The sequence below is a fragment of the Ornithorhynchus anatinus genome, chromosome 8 (assembly GCF_004115215.2).
Source record: "Ornithorhynchus anatinus isolate Pmale09 chromosome 8, mOrnAna1.pri.v4, whole genome shotgun sequence".
Classification (NCBI taxonomy): domain Eukaryota; kingdom Metazoa; phylum Chordata; class Mammalia; order Monotremata; family Ornithorhynchidae; genus Ornithorhynchus; species Ornithorhynchus anatinus.
In genome coordinates this window covers 13478726-13488953 of record NC_041735.1, presented here as the reverse complement: position 1 = coordinate 13488953, position 10228 = coordinate 13478726, and the positions used below count along the sequence as shown (strand labels likewise).

Here is a 10228-nt window from a genome sequence, read left to right as displayed (position 1 = left end):
GGGAAACTGCCATCTCAACGATCTGCTAGGGTGGAGAAAGCAGTTTGATGAACACTTCCAACTCAGACGTGGGGCAGATGGAGGTGTCAACAACAATGTGTAAAGTTTAACCTGGGGCATCAAAAATCCATATAGTATTGGATTAAAACAATAGAAATTTCCCTTTAAGTAGGAAAATGATAATAAAGAAAGGCAAAGAGGAACATAGTCTTTAGGAGGATTAAGAGGAGGACAAGCTAAAATGCTTCTCCTCTGATAAACATAGTACAAACTCAGAAGTCCCAAAGCTTTTACAATTTATAGGAATTCAGCCATACATAGCAGAAATGTGTACACTCTCATTTATTCTACTTCACACAAGCCTATTTCTTTCAGTTGAGGTGTTGTCTCTTCTGAATTCTAAATTGACAACATTTCATATGCTGTTTGAATTTTTCATGACTATGCTGCAGTGAGACTTATACAAACCCATTTTAACACAGTCTTATAATACAAGAACTGGGCATTAATACAAATTGGTTTTTAGCCTAGAGAGATTTTGGTACTTTTTCTCTTCCAGTTCAGTTTGTGCCTTCAGCTGGCCAATTGAGTTGCTTTGAAAAAGCTCCTTTGCAGCTTCTGATCTGATAGTAATGATCGAGTTCCAGACCTGGGACAGTGGACCTCCAGCCAATAAATCCTTGAGTTGTCTTAGGGATAGGAGGAGATGGAGAGATCTGAAATTCAAGAAGAAATCCATAGGATTGACTATTTCTCATATTAGATTGGCAAGCAGAAACATTTTCAGAAATTATGTGATTAGTGGGAGTAGTTCTGTTATGGAAAAAAAATAACGAATAACAAGGTATCTTTGTTTTACATCAGCTGTACTCCAGTGCTTTATCTCAGAATACCTATATTTTAAACCCATGTTCCCCAGTTAAAGAAGCTCATTAGTAAAAGTTAACAGAAACACATTTCGGATCACCTGTTATTAAATATACTATAAACAGTGTCGGAAGGTGTTTTTGGACCTGATTAACGTTCTGGTTTTGACTGAAAGGCCCTGGAAAAAATGTAAATGATATTGCCTTATGGTATAAGGGATTATTTTTTTCCCCTTGCCCTTCCCATCCCATCCAACCAGAATTTCATTCAAAAAACTCATCCATACAGACATAAAATGCTATACTGCTTCAGACCACAGTCGGTCCAGCCAAGGTTCTTTCTCCTAAGGCAGTACCCAGGGGATACCTGGAGAAACAACTTGCCTTCAGAAGTGAATAATAACTACTTACTAATTCCATCAACAAATTTGAAAGCTTTTGAAAACATTTGTAAATATGCGGGCTGTTCTGAAATTTATTGTAATTGACTGCTCTGCTAGTATGGGGGCAATTTAAACAAAGGCAAATACCAGCAGTAGTAGATCTAACAAAATTAGGCTGGAGACAAAGGTTTTTAATATGTTCTTGTTTATTGAACACATTCTTATCTTCACTATTTTCCATCCCTACTGTAAATAGAATTTGCTCAGATGACTAAGGTAGAAAGGAAGTCTGATTTCTAACAGTCCTTCCCTGACAAGTTTTGAAATTATATTGAGTAAATTCCAAACTGAGAAAGTCCAAATCTGCCAGAGGAGTCAATGAAAACTTTCAGCTAATTAAAAAAAAAGTTCTAAGGGATAATGCTTGACCCCAAACTAGCCTTGAAATATTGCAGTTAACAGAAACAATATTTTTCAGTCCATAGGCACCAAATTAGAGAATTATAGCAACTGATGTAACTGTAAAAGGAACCAAAGCAATTCTGAGCATTACTCTCTGCTTATTGCTATGCTTATTTTGGCTAAAACAGGTCCTCCCCACTTAGGAAAAGTGCTCGCTGTTGTATCGCTCCAACATCTGGGAACTTAATAGAGAAACACAGAGGGAGAAAACAATGTTCCAGTTTGTTCTTTTGCCAGAGCTGTAAATCTCTGTTCTTTGGCCAAGACTGGAAACTGTTTGTGATATTTAGGTGGAGTCACTTCCTTTGAAAAGATAATTATTATGGCCACAAGTGCCACCCACTGAGTAGCACAATGGAGAAAATGATATTATACTGCACCTCTTTTCTATAGAAGAGGTGAGTGGGAGAGGGATTAGGGTTTAATCCATCCAGTTGAAGGGATACCTTATGATGATCCGTTACTAATAAAGTAAACATAATCATTTCAATCCACAAATATTAAATGGATTAATATTTGCTCTCCACCTCTTTTTTTTTTTTGAAATGAGCACACCATCAGATTTCTAAAATTTTTTTATCTTAAATAGAACACTGACTAAGGACCAAATTTTAAAAGATCATATCTGAGGTGGAAGGCAAAAGACATCCCAGAAAAAAATGAAAGACACTTTGGAAAAGTGTTAGCCCTTAATAGCAATTCGAAGAAGATAATACCTCAACAGTTGTGGTTAAAAATGTTAGTTTTTGGGGTACATCCTCACCATTGCCATCATTAACAATTGATGATGGAGTCTCTCCCATCATAAATGATGGGTGACTCACAGTACAGCCACAAAGACTTGGGTTTGAAAACTTGGCTAGTGACTTCTACTCACAGTTGGTGTGACAAACATGGAAGGGTGCAGTAGATGGCAAAGTTTACATGAAATTTCATGAACAAAACCCATTTATGGCAGAGGGAGCACAGCAGAGTGCCGATGTTCTATTGTGGTGTCACGGACCATCTCATCCGGCAGTTGCTAGGGTAGCTGCTTCGGTAACCACTGTGGTCTTTGCCGCCTACGTTTGCCAGCTATTTTCAGGATTTCTGAAATGTTTCAAGTATTAGCAATGTGGTCTGTCCTGAGCTGGGCACACTACAAAATAAAATAATGACGAATCCTTGGTCTCTTAAAATGTTCAGTTAGTCTGTAATAGTCTCATTCTTTTTCTTAACAGTTTGCTGTTTTCATTCATTCATATTTATTGAGTGCTTACTATGTGCAGAGCACTGTACTAAGCGCTTGGAAAGTACATTTCGGCAACAAATACAGACAATCCCTACCCAACAACGGGCTCATAGTCTAGAAGAGGGGAGACAGGCAACAAAACAAAACAAGTAGACAGGCAACAATAACATCAATATACATACATAGTTATAGATATATACACATTATTAATAATATAAATAGAATAATAAATAGATACATGCTTGCAGGTCAACAGCATGATGTTCGGCTATAACTCTAACAATATTCCTGTATTCTTGATAAATATTCCAACCTATTTAGATGACACTAAAAGCTGTGATTAAGTCTATATGGGTAAAGTGAATTAGAAAGTTTACATCATCTGGTGAATTTCATCGACATGGCCAGTGACCTGAATAATCACATCCTAAACTGCACAACTCTGTCCCCTTTGTGAGAGTGTGGGACTTTTATTTTTTCCGGTTGGTTTCTTTGAATAGTCCAGATAGTTGTCTCCACTAGTCTGTGGAGAACTGGCATGGAGCAAATGTGTGTCCACATTCACAGTTGGAGGAATTTCCCAGTATAACATACTGGTAAGAGGGCACTAACGTAATGTGATGATATTGCTGATTTCTTTTAGATATATCCATGTCTTTCTGCCCCTTAAAATATATTTTCATTGTTGTTTTTAATTTAGGAAAACAGTATTAAAAATGTAATTGTCTAACCTTAATGTATTTTTCCACTGGGATCACAGGTTGGACTTGCAAGTGTTCTTGTGGCATTATTTCAGGTTTCGGCAGTGGTTCTTCGCTTTCATGCTTCACCAACTAAATTAGAATACTGTTATTACCAAACAAATTCATATTTTGCTTTGATATAAAGTTACAATTTAGCATTTTAATCTCAATGTAGTATTCTCTCCAGTGTAAGGATGGGGTCATCTGTGTTGCAGGTTATCAGCATCCTCCCTGGGGTCACTGGGGTAAGTGAGGGGTTCCACCCTAAAGCTAAGAATTGTCCAGCTTTAGCCATGAAAATTGTGGCCACTGGGCAGGGCCTGTGTCGTGTGCAGGACTGGGGATGTTCAACCTTGCTCTAGATCTTGGCTCTTGCAGTGAAGGTTGAAAGTTTATCAGCACTGGTGCAGCACTGTATCTACTGCATGGGAACCCAGGCCCAGAGGTTTCCAGCCTTGAGGTGTGTAGCTCTTGCAGTGAAGGCTGGAGGATTATTGGCTTGAACGTGCTGCCCAAACCAAAGATGCTGTGGCTTGCCCAGCCAATAAACCGCCAACCTTCATCTTGAAAGGCACGTCTTGATTTTCCAAACTTCTCAGTATTCTACTTGGCCTTAGCTGGAAAATTAAATGTTTCACCATACTGGCTTTTAGGAAAGAAATTCATCATCAGTGGTATTTATTGAGTGCTTACTGTGTGCTGAGCACATGGTTATTGGAATTGATTTCAATAGCTGTACCAACCACCAATAGTTACAATTTTTTTAAATGAGTTTTTTAAACTGGAATAATTTAAAGCCACTTCCTTTTTTCAAGCCGTGGATATTTAGCTATGTAGTAATTGCGATGTTGAGTTGCATAAAGCTTCTAATTAATTTCATTCAGTAGGCCAGGCAGGTCATACTAAATTTGAAGATATGCTGCACTTTAAGAAAGCTGAAAATTACTAATACAGTGTTTGTAAAACTATTAGCAACCTAATACATTATCATTGAATAGGACAAAAGGAAATGGAATTGGTGCATTATACTATTTTATTATTTTCTTGTAGTTTCAGTGTTTGTGGGTGATCTTACATGAATCAGGGGAGAATAAATCCAAAAGTAGAGAAAAAAGGGAGACAGAGAATGACACACAAAATTAGAAGTCAGGTGAGAGAGATAGATTAAAAGGTAGATCAAAGAAGCCCTATCAAAGATAGGATCACATACTGAGAAATATGAAGAGTAGAGAAATAGGCATAGAGACAGGTGAGATAGGTAGAGATGGGCCCTGATGAGAGAGACAGGAAAAAACACACTCAGGTTTACTCACACACAGTTTTTCATATACATACCTGTCATCTCATATAACTACTGTCACACACACATGAATACTCACGTGTTCTCTCCCACCCGCATTCTTTCTTTCTCTCCCCCGATTTCTCGCACGTTCTTTTTCATGCATACATGCACTCACGCCTTGCTCTCAAAAACATTTTCTCTTTTCATACCCAATTTTTCTCAGTCTCTCTTGCTCCTACACACATGGATACATACACACACTCACATATTCACTCACTCACCGACCTAGATGATTTTCTCTTTGGAGAGCAACAGTAACAGCTGCAGCAGTACCAAGAGGGAGAGACACAGTGAGACTGCCCTCTTTTTACTTCTCCCTCATTCTTCTCCTGCCTCTGCAGAGTAGTGCAGTTCCCTATTTAAGGGGGAGGGGCTGTGGCTGCCTTTGCTGGTGTCCCAGGTTTCTGGCAAGGGGGTGACCTTATGCGTAGCAATCCCCAGAACCCTGGAAACAGCCCAGATGTTTGTACGGGTTGCCCAGCATCTCAGAATAGGCCGTGAGTTTATGAAGCCTGCAGACAATGGACTAAAACGTCAAGCAGTTCATATTTTACCCTGCTGGATTCCCCATTCTGAAAACCTTTCAGTGTAAGATACACATAAGACCCTTGCCCTCCTTCCTGCATGAACTTTCCATAGAGTTCTGTTGAATTCAGTGTTGAGATTGATCAAGCAAAAGATATTTTCAGTTTGAATCATTCTAGGGAGCTGGGGGATCAGTTGCTTGTTTGTGCACTTGATTTCAATTAATGTAATTGGAGTGCACAGAATACAGATAGGGGAAAGAAGACACAAAAACATAACGTGGATAGCTTGGAAAGGCTACTATAAACAGATGTTTTCTATTGTGCACATAGAAATCTCCTCAAATTCATAAATCTATCAGTTTCCAATAGAAGTTCTGTCTATACCTGCTTGTTTACCTAATCAAACCCAATTTTTAACTTCCTGGAAAAAAACATTTTATTTTTGTTTTAAATAGTTTCCATTCTGGGAGCTGCAAACAGAAAATCATAAGCCAAACATGCTTTGCTGAACTTCATTTCTACTATAATCTGTTTCTAAATATTTTGGGCAACTGTCAGTCCTACATACATACTCCCTTCTAAATTCATTTTTACCTTCTCAAATGGTGGTGTTAAAAATCCCCATTTGTGGGGCCATTTTTTTGCTGCTTCCAATTCAGTTTTAATGTGGCATCTCCTAAAGCAAACAGACAAACAAAAAAATCCACTCTCATCTCGAAGCCACAAAGCACAAGTTTGAAAACCACTCAACGTGACAACATGCAATTATTCTACAACTCAAAGTTGTGATCCTTTTGATTAGAAATTAAGAAATTAGTAATTTAATCTACAAATTACTAAGGTGGCATCCCTAAAATAAAACAACATTAACAGGCTCTCTGTCGATACTCAGGCAGATAGAAAACTAAGTGATCATATGTAATAAAACTAGATTAACAGCCCAAACCTTATAAATCAATTGAATGAGTAGGACCTGCTTTTGAGACATTTCCATGGTAAACAGCTATGTTATCCTAATCAGGCCTATAGAAGGAATGACCTAGTAGAAAGAGCATGAATGAAGGAGTCACAACACTCGAGATTCTACCTTAGGTAAATCATTAATCTCTCTGTGCCTCGGTTTCCTCTTCTTTAAAATGAGTCCCTCTTAGACTGTGAGTCCAATTATGGGACAGGGATTGTGTTTAATTGGATTGTCTTGGTTTTACCCCAGTGCTTAAAGATCATCATTTTTGTTATTTAATATTGGAACATCTAAATGCTGAGAAAGTGATTATTTTGCCAACTAGAAACAGTGTTTCTAGATCATTTACTTTCCTATTCCCTTTTTCTTCAGAACGTTCTACTATCTTTTCCTTCACCTTTTCCTGTAGTATCTTGGTTACTGTTTACAGTAGTAATATTTCACGCTGCAAAATTGGGGGTAAATAAGCAACGTTTTATCTTCATTTTGTTTTGCTAATATACTGCTCTCTAAAATGAACTTGTTTGATTTATATTTGTATCTTGAATGATATCCCCTGCTTTGCTAACATGAGGAGACTGACCCAAAATCCTAAACAAAAGTACTCCAAATGATATTTCAAGCCTTAGGGAGAAATGGAGGTAGCAGAAGCAAAGGAACAGTGTCACCTAGTAGAAAGAGCACAGACCTCAGGGGTCAGGAGATCTGGGTTCTAATTCTAGTTCTGCCACTATCCTGCTGTGTGGTTTTGGGCAAGTCACTTGACTTCTGTGGTTCAGTTTCCTGATCTGCAAAATAGAGATTGAATATCCTTTCTCTCTCACCCTTAGACTGAGTTCCATTTGGGGCAGGCACTTTGTCCAACCTTACTATCTTGCGCCTATTCCAATCAATCAATCAATCAATCAGTGAGCATTTACTGGGGGCAGAGCTCCAAACTATGTGCTTGAGTGAGTACAGTACAACATCTTAGTATGCTGCTTTGGCACTCTGTGTTTATCTAAACTGTAAGCTTGTTATGGGCAGGGAATGTGTCTGCTAATTCTGTTGTACTCTCCCAAGTGCTTAGTATAGTGCTTTGCACATAGTAAGTTCTCAATAAATACTACTGATTGATTGATTAGCAAATACTACAAGTGCTATTAATCTTTTTATTAGCAGAGATAGGAAAGAAATTGGCTCTGGTACACGGGATTCTGACCACTCTCCGTCTTAAACCTGAGAGCCAGAATGATTTAAAATGTTGTCAGTGTAAGTATTTTAATTTCAAAATTGCTTTAGGAGGATAGGACATCTGGAACATTTCACTCGCTTCTGAAATTAGCCCGGGACAAAAACACCATCTCCCAAACCTTTAATTGCTCCAGATGGAGGGAAAGAACATGCTTTTCATACTGACCCAACTTAAAACTCCCGGGTACATTTCAAACATAATTAAAAACAATGAACCTTGGACAAAACCGACTCTGGAATGTTTTTGCCCCATAGATGCTTTCTCAGAAAGCTCTGAGCAGTAAAACTGCCAGGTTAGAGCCAAACCTTCTATGAGCCCATCAGGTTTTTTCTTACAACAGTGCTCACGTGCTTTGTCAGCCCCTCTACCCTCCCACCCTTTCCTGGTTTTACTGGTGTATTAGAGAAACACACATGATTTAGTGGCTGCGGAAGGTTCCCGATGGGAAAGACACATCGCCTGAAAAATGGCGTTGGGTGAAAGCATTTTGGAATTGCCAGAGAGGAGACTGAGAGGAGAATTAGAAAACTGGAGGATTGGAGGGTTGAGGCCTGGGCAAAGAGATGAGGTGGAGGGGCAAAGAGGCGGGGTGGTGGGACAGAGCACTGTGGCTTCGTGACAAGAACACGGGCTTGGGAATCAGAGGACGCGGGTTCTAATCCCGCCTCTGCCATTTGTCTGCTGCGTGACCTTGGGCAAGTCATTGAACTTCTCTGGGCCTCAGTTTCCTCCTCTGTAAAATGGAGATTAAGACTGTGAGCCCTACACGGGACAACCTGATTACCTTGTACCTTAGAACAATGCTGGGCACAGAGTAAGCGCTTAACAAATACCATCATCATTATTATTAAAGAGGCGGGGTGGAGGGCAAGGAGGCAGGGTAGGGGGCAGGAAGGTGGGGTGGAAGCAAGGAGGTGGGGAGAGGGGACAAGATGACCGGTGGAAGGGCACGAACGAGGGCTGGGGCCACCAAGATGGGATGGAGGCAAGGAAGCTGGGGGCGAAGAGGTGGGGAGAGGGGAGGTGGAGACCGGTGGAAGGGCAAGGAGGCGGGCTGGGGGGCAAGAAGGTGGGATGGAGGGGCAAGGAGTGGAGTCGAGGGCAGCGGCCAAGAGATCGGGGAGGGGAGGTAGACGACAGGAGCGGGAGGTGGGGTCGGGGGCGGTCCGCAAAGCCCCTTCTTGCTGCTCCCGTTACCAGATCTGGTCCTGGGCCACGAAGTTCAACTGCGGGGGGACGGGGTGGCCTTTCTGGGCCATGGCGGGGCTCCGCTGACGGGGGCGGGGAAGGGACCCCGGGCGAAGTGGCCCTCCGTCGCCCGGAGCAACGGCGGAGCCGCCGGGCGTTGCTAAGCGACGGCCAAGCGGCCGCCGCTCACCTCTCCCGGGCCTCCGCACCTCCTCCTTCCCCTCCTCTCTGGCCTCCTGGGGGCCGGTCCCGCCTTCCACGTCTCACCCCCGCGCCCCCCATCCTTTATTAGGGAGCGTCCCCTTTTTATCCCCCTTGCGAAAGGCGCCTCCCTGAAGCTCTCTCTAATTCCACCTTTTGTCCCGATGCCCCAACACGTTCACCACCCCATCCCTGATGCTTCCTAATAAGGCAAGCCAGAAGAGAATTCCCTCTGCTGCAACCCCTGACCACACGGTGCCTTTCCACGGATTTGAAAGGCCTCATAAAAACCAGACCTTAAACTTCTTTTGGGGAGGGGAATCTTTGTGTTCAGCTGGGACCCAAAATCCCAACCCTCACAGTAGGTACCTCGGAAGATCGAGGCATACTACTAATGAAAAAAGAGTATTTGTTACCACTAAAGTGAATACGTCCCCCTTCCTTATCTTTTTATTTAATCGTATCTGTTGAGCGTTTACTGTGTTCGGAGCACTGTATTAAGCGCATGGGAGACTACAATACAACAATAAAGAGACACATTCTCTGCCCACAGTGAGCTTCTCTTACGGATGTGTTAATTGGATAGGTATACTGGATGGTGGATGGGTTATTTAATTAACTTTAATTCGTCCCGCCCCCAACCCCACAGCACTTATGTATACGTCTTTAAATTATTATAAATGACCTATTGATTCATTTGAATGTCTGTCTCCTGCTCCAGACTTTAAGCTTATTATGGGCAGGGTGGGTTTCTGCTAATTCTATTGTACTGTACTCTCCCAAGTGCTTAGAACAGTGTTCTGCACATAGAAAGGACTTGATACCATTGAATTTGATTGATTGAATGATATAGTGAAAGCCCTGTGGTTTTGGTAGTATTTTCATCTCTGTCACAAAATGATTGAATCTTCATCTATACACAGAAATTTTTCAGGGAAATCACACCCCACAAATTCTCTTTGATTTTGACTAATTAGCTATTTCAAGTTGGGCGGGTTTTTTTTAACTTGAAGTTTCAAGGTAATCGAGACCAAAACATGTTGGTTGACCTCAACCCTCTGGTTAATCTGCCTATACTAATCAATCA

The 10228-nt window shown here is 41.1% G+C and overlaps 1 protein-coding gene across 1 annotated transcript; it reads right to left on the bottom strand.

The window, feature by feature from the left end:
- Positions 1-284: 284 nt before the first annotated feature.
- Positions 285-9083, bottom strand: C8H20orf85 (chromosome 8 C20orf85 homolog). The gene is made up of 4 exons (XM_001510817.6): positions 8950-9083; positions 6149-6230; positions 3674-3775; positions 285-716 (listed from the first exon to the last, which is right to left on the bottom strand). Exons 1-4 carry the CDS (start codon positions 9009-9011, stop codon positions 561-563), a joined length of 402 nt encoding a protein of 133 aa, XP_001510867.2. The 5' UTR covers positions 9012-9083; the 3' UTR covers positions 285-560.
- Between the last annotated feature and the right edge of the window lie 1145 nt (positions 9084-10228).